Genomic DNA, 20,702 nt, shown 5'->3' on the forward strand with positions numbered 1-20,702 from the left:
GCACTTCCCCAAGCTACTGAATCTCTGGAGAGATTAAAGACAGGGATGGATAAGGCTGTCTGGGACCTTCTAAGGCAGGAGCTTTCACTTCTTTAACCATGACCTGCAGTACCATAGTAATAAAGAAATACATTTCATGTGAGAATATACATATGCATATATACCTACAAAAATGTATACATGTGGAACTAAGCTTCACAAAAGGATATTTATTCTCAATTATGTTTGCTATTCTTTACTATTTCTCTCCTTTTCACTTTTTTTAAACACTGGTCATGGCCACTTAATTGATTTCATGCCTATAGCTACAACCCACAGTATGGGAGACACTGGACTATGGGGATCAGGTAGATCCAAACCCTATGCCTAGAAGCCCTGGAATTTCCTGGCTGTGTCTCAGAGGGGAGGGAAGGGAAAGGGTCAACACACAGACCCAGGCCCTGCCCAAGTAAAGCAAAGCTTCTCAGCAATTATCTTGGGATTTCACATAAGATTTAATCTACACTGTGCTATACACCAGAAATTAACACAACATTGTAAACCAACTATACTTCAAATTGAAAAACAAATGTTTTTAAAAAGATTTAATTTAAGGAAGGGGGAAAAAGGTTGTCAGCTTAAAAAACTAAGTTTCAAAACCACGGAGTTAAATGACCTTTCAGGACCCCTTCCAATGTATGAGTCTAGAAATAAATATTCATTCCAAACAATCAAACCACAAATTTATATACCACTATAGAATCAAAACCACAAAAAACTTTTAATGTTGATCATTCAAAGCTTTATAATTTATAATGTTAGAATTTCTCAACATACTGCCTGATTAAAAGTGCTAAAGGCATCACAGTCTCCGCTCAAATTCCCCTCCTATCCTAGAGAAACAACCTCTAAGGCTTCTTCCTTACTAAAAGTACATTCTGTTCATAGTTCTTAGTAACAAAGCAATTCTACACTTGCTAAATAGAACACATTACGAAGTAAACAGCGAAGTAAACAGACTAGGCCACATGAATTACTAGGCTCTTTAGACGGTGATTAACTTGAACAAACTGGTGTCGTCAAGCCAAAAACTCTGCAACTTTCTTAATTCATAAAAACATGCATCCTCCCACTGGAATTACCTCCAGCCAAAATATACCGAGTTGGGTGCATAGCATTAATGGAACACACAGAGGCTAGGCATTCTCCAAGAAAAGAGTGCACCTGCTTTCCTGTCTCATGGAAGATTTCCACTCGCCGTGGATAGGCCATGCTGCCAACTATGAAACAGTCTTCTTGTTTAGGGTCCCACACAGCTTGGAACCTGGTCAGCCATCGCCCAGTGATGGTGTTGTGCCTAGTGGAAAAAAAATTTTTTTTAAAGGACAGTAAGTGTTAAGTAACTCGAGGTAGCACAGGCAGAGGGTAAAGATAGCATTGTTCCTAAATGCTGGTTTTCTCTGCCAAGTTTCATTAAGTTACTGAGTAACCAACAACCTAATCTCATCCTTCCAATAAGACTGAAAGTCAGAACAGAGATGATGTTTTCTGTATTTTTGAATCTCTAGTGCTGAGTGCAGGGGTTTGTGCTCAAGGGATAGTCACTAAAAGTCTACTGAAATGGCACCCTTTTTGTTCACTATTTCCTAACCCAATGGTCTCCCCTCCTTTCTTTAGCACACACAAATAGAAGAAGCCCTAGAAATAAGAAATACACAATCTAGGTTATTGCTGTTTTAACAGGATCTGCTATTTCCCATATTTGTATTTCTTTAATACCCAAACCCTGAAATCATTTTATATTTCATACAATTTTAAAGTAAAAAATACATCTGGGGCTCAAAGAAGAACTCACAAAGGAAATTAGAAGATATCTGCAGACAAATGAAAATGAAAATACAGCATACCAAAATTTAAGGGATGATGTGGAAGTAATACTAACAGGGAAATTTATGGCAGTAAACACATTAAAAAAGAAAGATGTGGAATCTAAAAAAATAAAAAAGAAGACACTAATGAACTCACCTACAAAACAGAAATAGACTCACAGACATAGTAAACAAACTTACAGTTACCAGGGGGAAAGGGGGTGGGAAGGGATAAACTGGGAGTTCGAGATTTGCAAATATTAACTAGTATATATATAAAGTAGATAAAAAATAAATTTCTTCTGTATAGCACAGGGAACTATACTCAATATCTTGTAGGAACCTATAATGAAAAAGAATATAAAAACAAACAAAAAAAGATCTCAAAATCAACAATCTAACTACACCTCAAGGAACTAGAAAAAGAACAAACAAAAACCAAAAGTTAGCAGAAGAAAAGAAATAAGATTAGAGCAGAGATAAATGAAATAGAGAACAGAGAAACAATAGAAAACAGGAAACTAAGAGTTGGGTTTTTTTTGAAAAGATCAACAAAATTGACAAGCCCTTAGCTAGATTAAGGGGAAAAAAAAGAGAAGATGCAAAAAACTAAAATCAGAAATGAAAGTGGGGATATTAGAACTGTCATCACAGATATAAAGAGGATTATAAGAGAATACTATGAACAATTACACACCAATAAATTGGACAACCTAGAAGAAATGAATTAAATTCCCAGAAACATACAATTCACTAAGAATGAATTATGAAGAAATGGAAACTCTAAATAGAACTATAACTAATAAGGGGTTAAAACAATAATGAAAAACCTCCCAACAAAGAAAAGCCCAGGACCAGATGACTTCACTGGAGATTTCTACCTAACATTCAAAGAAGAATTAACATCAATACTCCTCAAACTCTTCTAAAGAACTGAAAAGGAGGAAACACTTCCCAACTCATTCTATGAGGCCAGCACTACCTTGTTATCAAAACCAAAGACTCTACAAGGGAAAAAAAAAAAAAAAAGACTATTATTCCTGATGAATATTAATGGAAAAATTCTGAACAAAATAGCAGCAAACCAAATTCAACAGCACACATTAAAAAGGATTACACACCCCAACCAAGTTGGATTTACACCTAGAATGCAAGGATGATTCAACATATGCAGCTCAACTGATGTAATACACCTCATTAACAGAATGAAGGACAAAAAAATCGTAAGATCCTCTCAACTGGTTCAGAAAACTCATTTGACAAAATTCAATATCCTTTCCTGATAAAAACACTAGACAAACTAAAAATAGACAGAAGACTATCTCAACTTAATAAAAGCCATATATGAAAACACAGCTAACATCATACTCAATGGTGAAAGACTGAAACCTTTCCAAGATCAGATAAAATTCAAGATACCTACTCTTGCCATGTCTGTTCAACATAGTGTGGAAATTTAGTAGGACTACAAAGCTGGGTAGGGCTAGAGACACTGACCTGCCTAACTTCCAGGTGTTCACAACTGCACAGGAAACCAGATCCTACATGTGAGTCATCATCATTAAACTGACAAGCATTTGATAAAGGGGACATTGAGTCAATCAGACAAGAAAAAGAAATAAAAGGCATACAAATTGTAAAGAAAGAAGTAAAATTATCAGCTTGTATGACATGATCTTATAAGTAGAAAATCCTAAAGATTCTACACACACACACACACACAAAAAAAAACTGTTAAAACTAAAACGATTTCAGCATATTTGCAGGATACAAAAATCAGCTGCATTTCTACACACTAACAATGATCAATCTGGAAAGGAAGTTAAGAAAAAAATCCCATTTACAATATAATCAAAAAGAAAAAAATACTTAGGAATAAACTTAACCAAAGAGATCAAAGATTTGTACACTGAAAACTACAAGACATTACTGAAAAAAAAAAAAATCAGAGAAGGTCCAAATAAATAGAAAGGCATAGACTGGAAGACTTAATATTGTTAAAATGTCCATGCTACCCAAAGTGATCTAAAGAATTCAATGCAATCCTTATCAAAATTCCAATGACATGTTTTACAGAAATAGAAAGAAAAATCCTAAAATTGATATGGAAGCTCAAGGGACTACAAATAGCCAAAATAATCTCTTAAAAGAAGAACAAATTTACACACTTCCTGATTTCAAAACATACTACAAAGTAACAGTAATCACGAGAGTGTGGTATTGCCATAAAGACAGACACTACAGACCAGTGGAACAGAACAGAAACCCCAGAAATAACTCTCATGTATATGGTCAAATGATCTTTAACAAGGGTGCCAAGACCACAAAACGGGGAAAAGATAGTCTCTTTGACAAATGGTCTGAGAAAACTGGATATCCACATGCAAAAGAATAAAGTTGGACAGTAACCTTACACTATATACAAAAATAAACTCAGGGTAGCTTGAAGACCTAAAACATTAGACTCTAAACTATAAAGAAAACATAGACAAAAACATAGTAGAAAAGCTTTACGACACTGGATTTAGCAATGATTTCTTGGATATGACACCAAAAGCACAGGCCACAAAAGCCAAAATAGACAAATCTACAATAAACTTAAAAACTCTAGGGAAGTGGGGGTATAGCTCAGTGGCAGAGTGCGTACGTAGCATGCACGAGGTCCCAGGTTCAATCTCTAGTACCTCCTTTAAAATAAATTAATTAGTTTAGTTAAATAAAACCTAATTACTTAATCCCCCAAAGAAAAAGGAAAAAAAAAATTTTTAACTCTGTGCATTAAAGGAAACAACCAACAAAATGAAAAGACAACTCACAAAATGATAAAAATAAAATTGCAAATCACGTATATGATAAAGGGCTAACATGCAGACTATGTAAGGAACTCCTGGGCAAATGACTTGAATAAACAATTCTCCAAAGAAGATATACAAATGGCCAACAAGTATATGAAAGGATGTTCCATATCACTAATCATTAGAGAAATGCAAATCAAAACCACAATGAGATATTACCTCACACCTATTAGGATAATCACTAACAAAAGAACAGACAATTGAGTGTTGATGCATATAAAGAGAAATTAGAACTCTGGTGCACTACTGACAGGAATGTAAAATGGTTTTTCTATGGAAAAACATAGAGGCTCCTCACAAAATTTAAAACAGGATTATCAGATGATCCATCAAAATCCCCCTTCTGGGTATATATCCAAAAGAATTCAAAGCAGGATCTTGAGGAAATATTTGCACATCCATTTGTTCACTGCAATATTATTCACAATAGCCAAGAGGCAGAAACAACTCAAATGTCAATTAACAGATGAATAGATAAAGAATATGTGGTATATACACATACAATGAAATATTATAGAGCCTTTAAAAAGGAGATCTTGTCACATGCTAGAATATGGATGAAAATCGAGGACATTATGCTAAGTGAAATAAACCAGGCGTAAAATTACAAATACTGTATGATATCATTCATATGAAGTATCTAAAGTAGTAAAAATCATGGAAATGGAAAGGAGAAAGATGGTTGTCAAAGTCTGGGGGAGCGGGGGGAAAAGGAATTAATATTTAAAGGGCACAAATTTCAGTTTTGCAAGATGAAAAAGTTCTAGAAATCTGTTGCACAACAATGTAAATGTACCTAACACTATTGAACTGTATACATGTAAATAGTTAAGTGGTTAATTTAATGTTATGTTTATAACCACAACTAAAAATAAAGTAAAAAAAAATTTTTTTAATACATTTGGGGCTCTTTACTACCCTGCAAAGCAAAAAGAAAAGCACTGCCTTTTTATTCTCTATACCTTAACATCATTAACAACCCTTTCTTATTAAAGAAGTATGAACTACGGAGAACCACATTTCCCACTGCCACTCAATGACCCTATCTTTACTGACCCCAGAATCATCACCCTAGACAATTTTTCTAAAATACACATTAGAAGAGGGGAGGGGATAGCTCAAGCGGTAGAGCACATGCTTAGCATACACAATGTCCTGGGTTCAATTCCCAGTACCTCCTCTAAAAATAAACAAACAAACCTAGTTATCTCCCCCCCACCAAAAAAAAGTATATAAATACACATTAGAAACCAATAAACTAAATCAATAAAGTTTGAAAAAGGAAATGAAGAGGGAAAATTTTGTGAAAAAGAAAACATACTTAACTACAGCCCCTGTAGACTATAAAGCTCATGAAGCAACAATCCACATACACTGCACACCCTGTTCCTAACTTCATAAACACTGATAAAGAGGAACACCTAGGAAAAAGGAACTGAATTAAGTGTGATATAAAATTTATACACTAAAAGTAGCAGATGTAAAAAGAAGGTAACCAAAGAAATAAAGTGTGAAGGTGGGGAAGCCCCTGGAAGCCCAGAACAAACAGACCTTCAGCCAGCCTCACTTGCAAGTTACAGTCTCCATTAATATGGTAAATTGAGTAATTCAGGTTGGAACAAAGTCAGTCACCTTAACCAAAAATAACCTACCCAGCTGCAGAGAACAGCTACTGACTAAAAGAGAATGAACCTCTTTATAGACACAAGGAACCTAGAAGCAAGAACCTTTCTGGATAGGATAGGAACTGGCAACCTGGAACACTTAAAACAATGTAATACAAAACTAGACCTATTCCATCTCTTCGACAATCAGATGTCTAATGTACGCACTCCAACAAAGAGCTCAGAGAATCCAAGGAGTACATTATTTGGCATATGGAAACGTACCTGATGGTGGTGAGGAGAGGAAACTGTGAGGATATACAGCTGCTGTCAAAGATTCTGCAAAATAAAGAGCAAGAATAAAGGAGCACACTCTTTTTTATTATTTCTTGAAAAGTTTTTGAAATGTTATCAGTGTATCTAACAAGCTTTTTATTGGTTCATGATATATGATTGTAATTTTAAAATATATAGGATCAGGCTCTAACAAACTTCAGCTAACATATTTAACAAAATTTACAAGGAATATTATAAGATTCAGTGCTTATAGTTTAGTGTGGAAATTATTTATTTAAACATTATTACTCCAAACTTAAATATGCATTCTAAAGTGATAATCTGGACTCTAAAACTCAGATTCATGGTAATAAAAATCATACATAATGGATATAATCTGAAAACGCACAAATAACCTAAAAGTTCATGCACATATGAGGAGCAATTTCCCCATGAGACTCATCAGTTGAGGGCATGCTAGTGTCACTCCCAGGGCTGGTGAGACTAAGACTAGACAGCAGCTAAAGGGAGGAGTTCTTGTGGGGCAACTGGAGGAATCCAGAAGCCTCCACAAGGTACCCTGGCAGGAAGAAGCCAATCACATCACCACCACCTCCCCCTCTCCTTGTGCCTAGCTATTCCAGGGCAGTTTCTTGGCATTAGAGCTTATTAACTAACTACATTACTAGAAAGCCAAATCACTGACAGCTATTGTAACAAGAATAAACTCTGCAGTGCAAATGAACAGGAATGGGACGAAAAGGTAGCTCTTAAGACAAAGGAAACTGCATGGGTGGAAAGGGGACACTGGGCTGCCATTGCCTGGCCACTAAATCTGGTAGCACCTGTTAATGTTCATAGACTTTACTAGAAACTAACTGGGCACCTGTCGCACACTGCAGACCACATTCTTACCAATAGATGGGTCTAAACAGAAATTAGGTGCCTTTCTAGAGCCTGGTCCACAGTATACATTCAACGGATAATTGTTGAAATTATGAATGAATTCTAAAATCTCTTAAGGCACAATTCTCATAAATTGAGAAATGCTTAGAATTAAGCAAAATCAGGGATTTTAAAAGAGATGAAAATCATTTCCTTTGTAGTTGCACTAACATTCTCCACATCTTTTTTTTATTGGCATTATTTTTCTATTTCTGTTCAATTGGTTTATATTATATTTTGAAATCTGTTTTTAGGAAGTAGCTATAGAAAGGTATCAAAGCTAAAATCATAAAATTTTATCCAGTAGTTTGTACAGAAGATCAATTTTTGCTAAATTTTCTGCCTGCCCATGGCCTGGGGCTCTGCAACTTCGATTCAGCACTTCACTTGTTGGGGAGACCTCACTACCTCCAAAGTAAGAGCTCCCTGTGCTAAAATTATCTCCCTTCCAAGATATCACAAGCCTGGTTTTGTTGGAATTTCAGTGCTAAAATGAAAGCCTGACATCAACTCCCCAGGGTAGCTACAGACCTTCCTTGCCAATCTCAAGGAAATTTATAGATCCCAAAACAGCTGAAAAGCCATTAAGTACCGGTCATTGATCTTTGGGAACCTAGATATGGCTATGAAACAATAACACTAGTGATTTAATAAAGAGCAATACTAAAGAAAGCTACTGATTAACTGACACAGTAACTAGACTCTAGATTTCTTAACAACATATTTCTGTCTTCCCAATTTACCTCAGCTTACAATCAGCACATGTGGTTACCAGTCTGTTACCAGTAAGAGGTGAAAAATAGGCAGAAGCAAGGCTCTTCGTGTGTTCAGTCAAAGAAATCAAAGGCTGGCTTCTACTGGGATTCAGGCATCTTGCATCATAAATGTGAACATCCCTGCAATGGGAGGAATAATTCTCAGTTTTGCCCCAGTACACACAGTAAGCCTCTACAACAGTGCTGAACATAAACTGGACCCTCAAATACTGTACTGAAGAACAGTTGAGACAGAATCCTCTAACCTTCTGTATTAATTTTGAAAACACTGGTGTAGATTTTTTTTAATTACAAAATTATAGCATATATATGTAACCAAGTGGGTAAAGAGAGATAAGATTCTAGTTGATTTTCTAATCTCTCCAAGAAAAAAGTTAACAGACCAGGAAGTTATAGGTCACATATAACTTTTACTTATTTTTTTTTTTTTTTACAAATTTTCTTCTCAAAAGACTAGAACTAAAGCATGAGGCCACAGAAAACAAGAATGTGTATTTGTTCCAATACTTTCACTATTTATTAAATCCACAAGAATCTCTCATTATAAAAAAAAGTTACACTCAAAAAAACCCTCAATCAGCATAGGAAGGAAAATTATTTGGGCTGTGGGTATCACAAAAGTCAGATATCTTTGACAACCGAACTAAAACATTATTCCTAACATTAAGAGGCCTAAACCACAAAATTTTATGAAGAACATACCTTAATCCTGCAGTGATGAAATACTGTCTATGCACTGGGTGGACATGAACAGTTCTTATTTTGCTCAAAGAAGAATTGATAAGTTTCTCATAAGAAGTTCCCGTCGTCCGCCTATCCACCAGTGACATACTTCCATCCCAGTGACCTACTATTAAAGTAGAGGCATCTTCTGCCAAGAAGTCAAAGGAGGAAAGGCTACTTTCTTCATTTCTATATACCTAAGGATATAAGTAACAATCAACTTACGTTAACACTCTTCTTTTAAAGAAAGTCAATGCATAAATTCTTTGTTAAAGAATAACAAAAGACTTCATCCAAATAACCTCATTTATCGTCCCATCATCCTCACAGGAAGGAAAGGGCAAAATGATCATGCCCTTTTATAGAGACGGAAACTAAGGCACTGAGCAGCTATAGCCGCGCCTGCAATCAAACCGCCCATCCACCCATGTCAGGGCTATATCCCAAATCTCTTAAATCCAGTAAACCTCAGTTGCAGATCTACCTGTGAAACTTACTGGGATGTGGACTAAATATGAATTCTACCTAAATGAAATACCTTAATATACCAAGTAACTTTGCCAACCAAGTCTAAGATGTATATGGATTGAATGCGCAACTACTCTAGGTGAAAGTATAAACAGATACAAAATTTTTACAGCAATCAGGATACATCTATCAAAATATTTAATGCTTATATATACCCTTTGACCCCAGTAATTTCACTAAGATGTATATAAGGATGCTTGCTGCAAGACTGCTTATAACAGCAATAAAAAGCAACCTACATGTCCACCAAAAAAGATCTGGTTAAATCATGATAGTACATCTCTACTTTGAAGTATCATGCAATGCTAAAAAGAATGAGGTAGATTTGTACTACTAACTGTCCAAGATACATTAGTAAGTGAAAAAAGCAAGTTGAAAAAAATGTACGTATATAGCGTGAACCCACTGATGAAAAGAAAAAAAACCTGTATCTATACACTTGTAAGTATATGTGTACTTTCTGGAAGCATACCCAAGAAATACAAGGGTTACCTCTGGAGAGTGAGAATGGGGAAGGAAAGATTTACTTCACACACCCTATTTTCTGTAACTATTTTATCATGAGCACGTATTATTGTTACAATTTTTTAATCACCTACAATTCACGGTACTATCACTTTGGGCTCAGGGCTCACACATATAAAGGAATAAAAAATAAATGTTGTAGAACATTCCAGGGCTTAAGTAAGAGAGAATGACCACAGTTCTTACCATTGAATCATGAATTGCTGCTGACTTTTAGTGTTAATAACAAGTATTACTATAAACTGAGATTAACAAATTAATACACCAAAGGCATCCCAATCCCCACAGACCAGAAAAAGCCCAATATACACAAATGAAACTTGAAGTGTTCAGTCAGTATATTAAAACAGTTAAGTGCAGGTGCTTTGGAGTCACACAGACCCAAGTGCAAATTCCAGTTTTGCCATGTACGTCCTTAAGCAAGCTAATAAATCTCTTTACCTCTGTTTTTTCAACTGTTAGGTGGGGAGAACATTACCTATTTCATAAGGTGTTATTAGGCTTAATACTATATGTAAAGCACACTCAGGTTAGTACCTAACACAAGGTAATTGTTCAATCAGTAGTATCAGGAGCAAATTACTGATACATGCAACATCCTGGATGAATCTTAAAAACATTATGCTAGGTAAATAAAGCCAGGCACAAAAAGCTACACAACATATGATTCCATTTACTTGACATTCCACAACAGGCAAAATTATAGGGACAGTAATCATATCAGTGGTTGCCAGTGGCTAGGGGAAGGGAGAGAGGAGTAAATATAAAGTGTCTATGAGGTAATTTTTTGAGGTGATGGGAATGTTTTATATCTTGATTGCAGTGGTGGTTACACAGGTGTATATAATTTGCCAAAACTCATAAAACTATATATCTAAAACAGGTAAATTTCACTGTATATAATGCATACTTCAACAAACCTGACTTCTAAAACAATAAGTGGAAAACTCTTATAACTCAATACTAAAAACAGAGATAACCCAATTAAAAAAACAGGACAAAAAATCTAAATAGACATTACTTTAAATAAATAGAAATGATCAACAAGCAGATGAAAGGTGCTAGGCATCATTAATCATTAGGGAAATGAAAATCAAAACCACAATGAGGTACCACTTCATACCCACTAGGATGGCTACTATACTCACCAACAGTACAAGTGTTGGCAAGGATGTGGAGAAATGGAGACCCTCATACACAGCTGATGAGTATGTAAAATGAAGTCAGTTTGGAAAACAGTTTGGCAGTTCATCAGAATGTTAAACAGAGTTACCATATGACCTAGCAATTACACTCCTGGGTATATACCCAAGAGAAATAAGAGCACACAAAACTTGTGCATGAATGTTCATAACTACATTATTTGTAACAGTAAAAAATGGAAACAACCCAAATGTTCATTAAATAATGAATAGATGAATAAAATGTGGTATAGCCACACAAAGGAATATTATTCAACCATAAAAAAGAACAAAGTACTGACACATTCTACAACATGGATGAACCCTGAAGATACTTTGGTTAGTAAAGAAGCCAGTCACAGAAGTCTATAAATTATATGATTTCATTTATATGAAATGTCCAGAACAGGCAAATCTAGAGACAGAAAGTAGATTAGTGTTTTCTGTGGGCTGAGGGGAGGAGGGAGTTGAGAGTACCTGCTAATAATCAAGGAGTTTCTTTTGGAGGTGATAAAAATATTCTAAAATTAGTTTGTGGTAACGGTTTCACAACCCTGTAAATATACTAAAAGCCACTGGATTTTATACTTTGAATGGGTTAATTGTATGGTATGTGAATTATATCTCAGCAAAGTTGTTTTAAAAGTAAGTACAATCAGTTATTATTAAGTGGCTGATAAAACATAGATATACCTTTAAATTTCAAACTCCAACCTTCCGATTAAGAATATAAACAAATACAAAACAGAATATAACTACATGGTGTGCATTAATAACTAAAGTGCTACCATTAAACAGTTTAAAGAGGCTTTTTCACAAAAATTATCATTTAATCCAAGATTAGTAACCTATTTCCAATAAGGATTTTAGATATTAATATTGCTCTTAAAAACCTATTTCTAAAAGGGTAAAAATAGAAATTAAGAGGGAAAAAAAAGAAGCAAAGATGTCAATTTAAAAAAAAAAAGAAATTTTTTCTAATTGTCAGTAATTAGGAAATCACGTCTGTCCAGGAACACATTAACAGTCTTGAAAAGTCTTTTTCCGTATGGCTAAAAACAGACCTAAAGGGACTTAAACATCCTCGTTTTAAAAGAAAACACCAAAACTATTAGCACTCAAGGAGAGAGAAAAAGCCTCCTCAATTTCAAGAAAGATCATTTTGGGAGTTCAGTGAATAACAAAACAAAAGCAGTTATGGACCATACTATTACAATTAAAATAATTATTTAAAAACTCTTTTATAAGTAATTATGAATCATCTGTACATAGAATATTAGAATAATTACAAAGATATCAAAATGTGTTAATTCTGAGCACTGGCGTATATAAAAGAATTAAGGCATAAAATTAGATCATCAATTAGTATTTATGATGATAAATTATAATCAATGATGATACTTCACCTTCTTCATTGTCCATCACATTTAAATCGCCATTATACTGAGGACCTCTAAAAAATTTAAATATTCCATTCAAAAGAAGATAAAGGATGAAAACCCACATCAAAACCATCCTAAATTTCACAAAGATTAAATCCATATAAAAAAGTTAGTTTGATTTGTAAGAATTCTCTTAATGAGGAAACCTGATATGGCTAACAGTAAATCTGAAAGCTCACTTCAAATGATACATTTTTTGTAAGCATTAAGTGGTAGATATTTAAGTAGTAGGCCAAAATGTAATCACTGGGATCCAATATTGTGAGGCTTCCTCAGGCATTTGGAAGTTTATGGCCTATATGACCAAGGAACAAACTGATTATAAAACCTCCAAGGAGTAAGCAGTCTGGTGATCTGGACAGATCATCTCCGGGAGGACTGGTGGTCATGAGTATGAGTCCAACATCTTTCAACTATTCTTTAAACAGACTTCAACCTAAGTTGACCTTGCAGGGGTTAGACTAGTCCAGAAAAAGACCTTATCCTCAACAGGCAGTTACGAATAAACCTGGCCTAAGATATTCTAAATAAAACTGCCTGAGTGCCCATTTCTTGCCAGAGTACAATTATATGACGTCAATCCAATGGCAGTTTTTCATTCTAACTTCATCAGAAAAAACAGCTGAGCTAGTCTCTCTACCATCACATATATATAGCATATAAGACATGATAAATCTTAGCTAGAAGGCAAAAAACCCCACAAATTTTATAGTTTCTGTGTTATATTACTAGCCAAAAGTTTTAGATATAATGTATTTTAGTACTGTTATGTGATGAACTTCTCTATAGTCTTTTTGGTCACATCTAAGACTCATCCCCACAAAAAAATGATGAACAAAATTATAATAATATTCCAATATTTTCTCCTGAATAAAAGAGGGGGTTTTAAGCCTTAAAATAGAAAAGTATGTTATTTTATTTAAAAGCTTTTTGCAAAAATAAAAAATAAGAGCAAAAACTTATTATGTGCCAGGCTCTGTTCTAATGACTTTGTCTGCATTAACTCATTTAATCCTCATGACAAATCTGTAAGGTAGATAATATTACTGTTCTATTTCAAAACTGAGTAAACTGAGGCAAAAAGAAGTTAAGTAACTTGCCAAGGTCACAAAACAGTAACAGATGGAATCTGAACTTTGACAGTATAGTTCTAAAGTCCCTATTGTACACCATCTCACCCAGTCTGACTGGTATATTAATCAGTCATGTGGCATTTCATAAAGAACCCAGAATATCATCTGAGGTCAACATGTAAACACATTAACATTTACCTCTTCAAAAACAGCCCTGGAAAAATCCCCACAGCGTACTGTGCCATCATAGCTCAGTGATAGTATGTGAGCCGGATTAGCAGGTGAGAAGTAAAGACAGCTAACTGGCTGACTGTGGGGCTGAAAAATATAGATTCCATCTTCTTTAGGTTGGTGAGTCTGGAAGAGAGTTGGGGGTGGGGAGAGAGACAAAAACTGGTGAAAAGTAGTAATATTTTCTATGTCATTATGTCATTAAACTATTGATGTCTACATTACATTCAGTCTTTTCTTAGTCTATAATTGTACAAAACCTCCCATTCAGAAAGTAAGAACTAGAAACATTATGCTCTCACTAAATTATTTTTCTAAATTTTCAATCTAACAAAACTATGTCACATTTATTTGAATAGTTTCAAGCTTTTTTGCAACTAGCAAATTAGTTTCTTCATAATAGAGAAAAATTACTGCTTATTATGACTTCAGTTCATGAAATCCTCAAGAAATGTGAAATTTACCTTTATTTCATATGCAGGATAGTTCCTTACAATCAAAACTTACATTAATACCACTACCACTTTGCTTTCTAAGTATGTTTCTACATGAGTATATTATTCCCAGCACAATTTTCATAGGTGTTTGGTCCTAACAGAAAATGATCATTTAAAAATATTTTATCCCCTAGATTGAAAAGGTATTTGAAGAAATCATGACTGAAAACTTCCCAAACCTAAAGAAGGAATCAGATATCCAAGTACAGAAAGTTCAGAAGATCCCAAACAAGAAGAACCCAAACAGACCCACACCAAGACATATAATAATCAATATGGCCAGGGTTAAAGATAAAGAAATGATCCTAAAGGCAGCAAGACAAAAACAAAGAGTGAATTACAAGGGAACCCCCATACGGCTTTCAGCTGATTTCTCTACACAAACACTACAGGCCAGAAGGGTGTGGCAAGATATATTCAAAGTCCTGAATGAAAAAAAGATGCAGCCTAGGATACTTTATCCAGTAAGGTTATCCTTTAGAATAGAAGGAGAGATAAATAACTTCACAGACAAGCAAAAACTATAAGAGTTTAGCAACACTAAACCCACGCTAAAAGAAATATTGACAGGTCTACTCTAAATAGAAAAGAAGCAGGATGTTACAGAAATGAGAAAATCATAACTGGAGAGGTGATAACTACCATGAACTACAAATAGAATAAACATGAAATTGTAAAAAAAAAAAAAAAAGACACCTAAATCATTAAGAGTGGGAGAGGTATGCAAGAAAATATAGGGGTTTTTTCCTTTTTAAATTTTTTATTATCAGTAGGATGGGTTTGAGCTTATATTACTATCTGTTTGATACAGTTACAGTAATGGGTTAATCTACTTACAAAAAAGGATAACCACAAGCCAAAAACTTACAATTGAGTCATAAAAACTAAATAAAACCCAAGATAATACAAAGGAAAATTATTAAACCACAAAAGAAAGAAGAAAGGAACAAAGAGGACATACCAAATCAACTGAAAAACTAAGTTCAAAATGGCAATAAACACACATCTATCATTAATTACTGTAAATGTCAATGGACTAAATGCTCCAATCGAAAGACACAGAGTGGCAGATTGGATAATAAGGCAAGAACCTTCAATATGCTGCATATAATAGACCCACTTTAGGGAGAGGGACACATATAAATTGAGAGTGAGAGAATGGAAAAGGATATTCCATGCAAATGGAAATGACAAGAAAGCAGGAGTAGCAATACTGATTTCAGACAAAGCAGACTTTAAAACAAAGGCCATAAAGATAAAGAAGGATATTTTATAATGATTAAAGGAGGATATTACACTCATAAATATATATGCACCCAATATAGGAACACCTAAGTAGATAAAGCAATTACTAACAGAGATAAAGGGGGAAATTGATGGGAATACAATCACTGTCAGAGACTTTAACACTACATTAACATCACTGGACAGATCTTCCAGACAGAAAACAAATAAGGCAACAGAGAAATTAAATGATACAACAGAAAAATCAGACTTGGTGGATATTTTCAGAACATTACACCCCCCAAAATAGAATATACATTATTTTCAAGTTCACATGGAACATTTTCTAGGATTGATCATGTACTTGACCACAAAAGAAGCCTCAACAATTTTAAGATAGAAATTATCTCAAGCATCTTTTCTGACCACAATGCCATGAAACTAGAAATCAACTACAGAAAAACAGAGAAAAAAATGAAAGCATGGAGATTAAACATGCTACTAAAAAACCAATGGATCAATGATGAAATCAAAGTTGAAATTAAAAAATACCTTGAGACAAATGACAATGAAAACACAACCACATAAAATTTATGGGACGCAGCAAAAGCAGTGCTGAGAGGGAAATGTATAGCGAAACAGGCATCCCTCAAAAAAGAACAATCTCAAATAAACAATCTAACCCACCAGCTAAAAGAATTAGAAAAAGAAGAGCAAAAAAACCCAAAAGTCAGCAGAAGGAAGGAAATAATAAACATCAGGGAGGAAATAAATAAAATAGAGATTAAAAAAAAACAATAGAAAAAAATCAATCAAACCAAGAGCTGGTTTTTTGAAATATAAAATCGACAAATCTCTGGCCAAGTTCACAAAGAAGAGCAAAGAGAGAGCACAAATAAGCAAAATAAGAAAGGAAAAATGGAGAAATTACAACAAATAACAGAAATATAGAATATCATATGAGAATATTATGAACAATTATATGGAAACAAAATGGATAACCTAGAGGAGATGGACAAGTTTCTGGAAACATACAGTCCACCAAAACTGAATCAAGAAGAAACTGATCACTTGAACAAACCGATCACTAGAAATGAAATCAAATTAACAATAAAAAACCTCCCTACAAATTAAAGTCCAACACTGGATGGCTTCACCGGGGAATTCTACCAAACATACGAAGAAGAACTCATACCAGACCCTCTCAAACGCTTCCAGAAGATAGAAAATGAGGGAATACTCCATTCTTTGAAGCCACCATCACCCTGATACCAAAACCAGGCAAAGACACTACCAAAAAATAGAACTACAGACCAATATCACTAATGAACATAGATGCAAAAATCCTTACCAAAATATTAGCAAATAGAATCCAACAGCACATTAAAAAGATTATACACCATGATCAAGTAGGATTTATCCCAGGGACACAAGGATGGTTCAACAAACACAAATCAATCAATGTAATATATCACATCAACAAGAGGAAGGAAAAAAACCACATGATCATCTCAATAGATGTATAAAAAGCATTTGATAAAATTCAACACCCATTTATGATAAAAACTCTCACCAAAGTAGGTATAGAGGGAATATATCTTAACATTATAAAAGCTATATATGACAAACCCACAGCCAGCATAGTACTCAATGGTGAAAAACTCAAAACCTTCCCACTAAAAGCTAGGACAAGGCTGTCCACTCTCACCACTTCTATTCAACAGTCTTGGAAGTCCTAGCCACATCAATCAGGCAAGAGAGAGAAATAAAAGGGATCCAAATTGAAAGAAGAGGTAAAATTGTCACTATATGCAGATGGCATGATACTATATATAGAAAACCCTAAAAGGTCCACACAAAAACTGCTAGAACTAGAACAGACTTACCATATGACTCAGGAATCCCACTCCTGGGCATATATCCAGAAGGAACCCTACTTCAAAATGACATCTGCACCCCAATGTTCATAGCAGCCCTATTTACAATAGCCAAGACATGGAAACAGCCTAAATGTCCATCAACAGATGACTGGATAAAGAGGTGGTATATTTATATAATGGAATACTATTCAGCCATAAAAACCGACAACATAACGCCATTTGCAGCAACATAGGTGTCCCTGGAGAATGTCATTCTAAGTGAAATAAGCCAGAAAGAGAAAGAAAAATATCATATGAGATCACTCGTATGTGGAATCTAAAAAAAAAAAAGTGAACATATTTACAAAACAGAAACAGAGTCATAGACATAGAATACTAACTTGCGGTTGCCGGGGGGCAGAGGGGTGGGAAGGGACAGACTGGGAGTTCGAAATTTGTAGATACTGACAGGTATATATAGAATAGATAAACAAGATTATACTGTATAGCACAGGGAAATATATACAAGATCTTGTGGTAGCTCACGGTGAAAAAGAATGTGACAATGAATATATGTATGTTTATGTATAATTGAAAAATTGTGCTCTACAATGGAAATTGATACAACATTGTAAACTGACTATAACTCAATAAAATAAAATTTTAAAAACTAAAAAATATATAAAAATTTTATCCCCTAACTGCACAATGAAAATGCATGTGTTTGAATTTCTGCACTAATATTACTACTTCTAAAGATTATCCTTTCCACAACTGGATTACCAACTCCTAAATCATCACTTTTCAGATTTGGATAAGTTATATTCCCATGCCATATGTCATATTATGAACCACAATTATCATTCCCAGATGTGGCTTAGTCTGCTCTGAAATAAACATTTTTGTTTTGTTCTTTTTTTATTTTAAATTTTTAAATAAACAGAATTTTTCAAAAGGAAAGAAACAAAAATGCAAAGAAAAGGAAGGGGAAAAAAAAATGACAATCACACAAACTCCTCTTCCTACCCCGAGTTAACCACTGTTAACATCTTGGCATATTTGTCTACAGCATTTTTTTTTTTTTTAGAAAAACAAAACTCTCCATTTTTATAAGGAACTCAAACAATACAGAAATGTACAAAGACATGGGGGAGGGTATAACTGAACTGGTAGAGTGCATGCTAATCATGCATGAGGTCCTGGTTTCAAGCCCCAATACCGCCATTAAAAAAAAAAAAAACTAATAATAAGTAAATAAATAGACCTAATGAACTCCCCTCAAAAAAGTTTTTTTTTAAATAAAGGGGAAAAAATGTACAAAGACAAAAAATCACTCCAAATCCAAAACTGAGTGACCATTACAGACATCTTTACATGTATATATCTATATAGAAAGAATGACAGAAGACATCTGGAGAGAAAAAAGACGACTTTTAATAGTATTAAATTTACCGGTACTTCAAAATAATATAATCAAGCTGAAGGAATTTTTGAACTTTGAGTATTTCTTTACAAGAGCTATTTCTTAAAAAGGAAAAAGTATACAACATAAAGCAGTTGTAGTCATTATACTTTTTAACTATGTATGTCTGAATTTAAGATCATTTCTATTGACTGAGAACATTTTCTCACCCTGCCAATATCCTTTTCTCCATATCTGTATTTTGTATTATTTTTTGTCCAGGTTGATAATATTCATATCCAGTTCTGTAACCATAATTCATATGGCTGTTTAATATTAGTTCTGGTTTAAATTGATTCAATACTCATCACCAATTCTTCTGTTTCTCCATTCCTGAATTCTTAAACCTGACTTACTCTTAATTGGCTGAGATTTGCTGTCAAGCAGTTTTTTCCAGATTAATTCACAGGTCTTGAAGTTCTTGAATTTGTTTCACAGGTGAGAATATCTACCTGCTGCCTTTACATCAGAATAGTATCTTGGGCTGGGGAAGTATTCCAGGGCCACACTTCCTCCTCTCTGAACTTTGTAGTCAATGCATGAAATGTTGCTGCAGAAAACTGAGGCAAGCCTAGCTTTTCCCCTTGAATGTAATTTGTTTTTTCCTGCCTGAAGAATTCTTTAAATTCTGAATTTTCCTAGAACATAGTATACCCATTCAGTCTGCCAATTCAACTCTGTTTTTTCAGAAATATTGTCTTTTCAAAAAAGTTCTCTTCAAATAAATTTTCTGTTCCATTTGTTGGGGCATCTTTGACTGTCTTTCCTTCTCTATTGGCGTCTCTCTTAAAGCTTTTTTCATCTGTGTCTGAGATTATTTCAAATCTTTCCTTTAATGTCTGTAATTTCATTTTCATCAGTGTCTATTCTGTTCCTTGCTTTTGTCTAATGTATTAGTTTCATTGATCTTCATTTCATTAGCAATCTCTCTTCATTTCATTCCATTGTTTTATCATCTTATCTTTGAGCCTCATTTTACCAAATTATGTTATCCACTGGCTCCACAGCAGCACTGTCCAAAAGAACTTTCTGAGATGACGGAAATGTTGTATGTATGCACTGTCCAATATGGTATCCACTAGTCATGTGCAGCTACTAAGCACCTGAAATGTGTCTAGTGAAACTGAAGAACTGAATTTTCTATTTTAATTAATTTAAATGTAAATACAGGTAGGTATCCCCCACTTTTCAGAAGTTCGCTTTACACAATTTCACAGTTCCAAAACACTTACATTAGTGCCTGCTTTCACTAGTGGAAGGAAATCCAAAGAGGATTTTCACTTTTATGAAAAAAGGCGAAAAATGAAAATCATGCACTCAGCATTTGTTTTGTTGCAAGTTATGTTGGAGGCAGCGCACCCTAAACAGCAGGAGTGGCACCGCCAAGTTCCTTCTCCGGACCTACTCTCAGCATCTCAGCATGAAGCTGCCAGGGCTTTGAACTGTGTCTGTGTCGATCTGTGCTTTATTTTGATTTTTTGTGCAACTGTTAGCAAGATGCCTTAAGATAACTGCTTCTCTGCTTTACACCATTCTGGCTTACAAAATATTTCATAGGAACTCTCTTCTTTCAGATAGGGAGAAAAACCTGTAGTCTCACATGACCAGTAGCTACTGTACTGAACAGTACAGTCCTAGAGCAACTGAGAAGAAG

The 20,702-nt window shown here is 34.5% G+C and overlaps 1 protein-coding gene across 6 annotated transcripts in view; it reads right to left on the bottom strand.

Moving 5' to 3' along the window:
* Positions 1-736: 736 nt before the first annotated feature.
* WDR76 (WD repeat domain 76) overlaps positions 737-20,702 on the bottom strand; it is a 50,089-nt gene continuing 30,123 nt past the window's right edge. For all 6 annotated transcript variants that reach the window (XM_031453168.2, XM_031453167.2, XM_010994924.3 and 3 more), the window contains 5 exons: positions 13,974-14,132; positions 9,006-9,223; positions 8,271-8,423; positions 6,592-6,645; positions 737-1,336 (listed from right to left, as the gene is read on the bottom strand). In XM_031453168.2, the coding sequence (XP_031309028.1) occupies positions 1,084-1,336; positions 6,592-6,645; positions 8,271-8,423; positions 9,006-9,223; positions 13,974-14,132 (837 nt within the window). In that variant the 3' untranslated portion in view covers positions 737-1,083. The remainder of the gene's footprint in view (positions 1,337-6,591; positions 6,646-8,270; positions 8,424-9,005; positions 9,224-13,973; positions 14,133-20,702) is intronic.

The sequence above is a fragment of the Camelus dromedarius genome, chromosome 5 (assembly GCF_036321535.1).
Source record: "Camelus dromedarius isolate mCamDro1 chromosome 5, mCamDro1.pat, whole genome shotgun sequence".
NCBI classification, from domain to species: domain Eukaryota; kingdom Metazoa; phylum Chordata; class Mammalia; order Artiodactyla; family Camelidae; genus Camelus; species Camelus dromedarius.